Source organism: Nanorana parkeri, unplaced genomic scaffold (assembly GCF_000935625.1).
Source record: "Nanorana parkeri isolate BGI_ZX_2015 unplaced genomic scaffold, ASM93562v1 scaffold119, whole genome shotgun sequence".
In the NCBI taxonomy this organism is placed as follows: domain Eukaryota; kingdom Metazoa; phylum Chordata; class Amphibia; order Anura; family Dicroglossidae; genus Nanorana; species Nanorana parkeri.
Genome location: NW_017306387.1, coordinates 1806814 through 1809842, shown reverse-complemented (window position 1 = coordinate 1809842; position 3029 = coordinate 1806814). Strand labels below are relative to the sequence as shown.

The window sequence follows — 3029 nt, the reverse complement described above, 5'->3', positions numbered from 1 at the left end:
CGTCTGGCCCCGCCTCCATCTTGGAGCGGGAGTTTATTCCTGACGACGTCGCGTTTTACGGCTCGAGAGGGCGGCGCCCTAGTGGCTTCCGGGAGCCTGTGCGCGACAGTGCTGGCAGTGCGCTTTATGGCAGTTCCATAACGACTCTTATTTATCGTACCGATCGTTATTTTTAGCAGTGACTATAACAGTCAAGCTGAAAAATGGCCATCGTTATGGAAAATAGCACGTGATTTATTAACTAATGAACTGAACCTGCATATAGACAGGCTGCCATGTTTTCCACTAAAGCCTACTATTAAAGTAGCAATTTCTGATGCATGTGTTAAGATTTGCAATGTATGTCGCTTGTTCTTTTGAATGTTCCTCAGCTCAAGTTTATGCTGGTCCCCTGTGGCTGGCCCCATATTCCGTCCTTAGGGTGGCTCCTTCCCCTTCCAGGGCCATATGGTGCCGCACTGTGGCCTTTCCTCATGCTTGCATGCCCGGGGAGGACTACAGGCGCAAGCAGCATCCTCACATCAACAATACAAGTCAGCCATGCGTGTGCGTTGGCGCTATACACGATTGGACATGTAGTCCAGAGGAATGGAAGCTAATGAAGTTATGAGTAGGAATGAGCTTAGGTTCACACTGATCCTAAAATCATTTGAACTCAGAAGGAAAAGGAAGCTGTCAGTACCGGCCCAATCAGCTGCTGCCGGGGCATTTTCCCAACCCACAGCTTTTTCATTGCCCAGCAAAGCATTTCTTTACATTTTTGCCCAAGCAATTGCAGGCATCGTGTTTAGGAAACAGCTCCAACTCTCTCAGATCGGCTTTCCTGAACTTCCTGTCCAGTATAAGAAAACAAGACAGAGCAGCCTGCAGCAGCTGTGCTCTAGATAGGCAGAGCCAGCTGTCACTCATGCAGCTGGGCAGATCCAGACATAATTGTCGGGACCCACTTCAGCTGCGGCGTCTCAGGATATCGCGAGCTGTAGCTCGCGGTATACTGAGCTTAGGGTAACGGGAGGACGCTAGTTTGTGTCCTCCCGTTACCCTTAGGAGAACTATGGGGAAAAGCCCTAACCCCATAGTTCTCCTTTAATATCAGTTTACTGCGGACGGATGTAAGAAATGCTTTCCGATGCATACAGTGAGGGGAATGTATCAAAACTGGAGCAGACAAAATCTGGAGCAGCTGTACATGGCAACCAATCAGCTTCTCTTTCATTTTCAAATCTTAACTTAACAGAGAAGCTGATTGGTTGCCATGTACAGCTGCTCCAGTTTGGATGAATTCCCCTCATATAGATCTGAAGAGAGCAGTATTGTATATTACGGGCTCATTCACATGGTTGCGTTGTGCTCAGTAATGTTGCGTTCAGTTGCGTGGAATCAAAGTAGAAAGTTCATATTTCTGCACAGTTGATGCATTTAAACTAGGGATGCACCGATACCGGTATTTTGGTACCGAGTACGAGTACCGATAAAAAAATTTCGGTACTCGCTGATACCAATTAGAGTAACGGAAGTCCCATTCAGGAAGCCAGGTGGCGTGTAATGACTCGCCCCCGGGCTTCCTGATTAACAAGAAAGTCTGTCCCCTCTTACCTTAGTATGTCCAGCCTGTCACCCCCGGGGCCTCTCCAGCCAGAACGCGGCATTCCTCCGTTACCCAGCCGGAGCAGTCTGGCCGGCAAATCAGGAAGCCGGGTTATGATGCGACGCCCTGCTAACTGATTGGCCGGGAGGCCGGCTCCATGCTCCTTTGTCATGAGATGACGAGGGAGCATGAAGCCAGCTTTCCGGCCAAACAGAATGTCGGGCGCTGCGTCATTACACGGCGCCCAACTTCCTGATTGGCCGGGAAGTCGGCTCCATGCTCTCTTATCACAAGTGACGAGAGAGCATGGAGCCGCTTACCGGCCAATCAGGAAACCGGGCAGCGCGTAAAGACAGGAAGTATCAGGCTAGGCATTGGAGCATTTGGGCGAGTACGAGTACTCGCCCAAATACTTAGTATCGGCACCGATATCGATACTAGTATCAGTGCATCCCTAATTTAAACGCATGTACATTTGGAAAGCAAGGCCTCATGCACACCAGCAGGCTGTGTTTAGGCCCCACAGAAGTTATCTGGTAAGTATAGGCAACGTTATCCTTCCCAGATCACCGCATTCAGGGTCCATTCACACCACATCCAGATTACCTCCAGACCAGACTGTTTTCCATCCCAATGTATCCCTATGCTATTTCTGGTCTGTGTTCCCACCAGCGCAGTCCATTCCAGACCAGACCAGAAAAATACTGCTTATCCTATTTTGTCTGGAATGCACCAACATTGCATAAAAAACATCTGGAACGCACATGTAAGACCATTTTAAGCTAAGAAAGAAAATATATATATATTTTTTAATTCCAATGGCAGCAAAAATGCAATGCACTGTGTTCCAGATCTGGTCCGGAAAATAGTGTGAACCCAGCCTTATACGCGTTTACATGCGTTGACCCGCGTTTAGCCACATAAAACTGGGCTAGTCGAACCCGGAACGCAGATATTTCTATTTTGGGTAAACTGACCTAGACTGAAGGCACATAGACGCTGCTGCAGGCCTAGGTGTGCATTCAGTCATAGAATTGCATTACACAAGTCAGGTGCGTTTAGAAATGAGCTTCAAACGCAGCTGAACTCAGCGTTTTGGGACGTAGTGTGCATGAGGCCTTAGCTAGAGAAATGTAAGAATTGTACGGATATGCATGTTTGCCGGACCTTTCCACATGGAAGCATTTTGTGGAACCTCACACATGCTTGTGTCATGCCAACATAGATACCAGTATTTTATTCCTGAGCCCTTCCTGCAGCATAGTGGGCAGGTGTGGCCATAACAGACAGGAGACATGCTTTCAGCGATTCAGTTAAGAGAAGCTCAGACACAGACCCCCCCCCCGAACCACTTTACAGGCTCTCAGTTTAATCCCTTCTGCCGCCCTCCCCTCCCTAGGAACTACACATCCCGGCAGCAGGTGAGCCGCAAGGCATGCCG

At 48.8% G+C, this 3029-nt stretch overlaps 1 protein-coding gene across 1 annotated transcript in view; it reads right to left on the bottom strand.

The window, feature by feature from the left end:
• Nucleotides 1-782, bottom strand: part of TAF5 (TATA-box binding protein associated factor 5) — a 14255-nt gene extending 13473 nt beyond the window's left edge. Inside the window, exon 1 of the mRNA XM_018553398.1 lies at nt 757-782. Within this exon, the coding sequence (XP_018408900.1) occupies nt 757-782 (26 nt within the window). The remainder of the gene's footprint in view (nt 1-756) is intronic.
• Nucleotides 783-3029: the final 2247 nt, after the last annotated feature.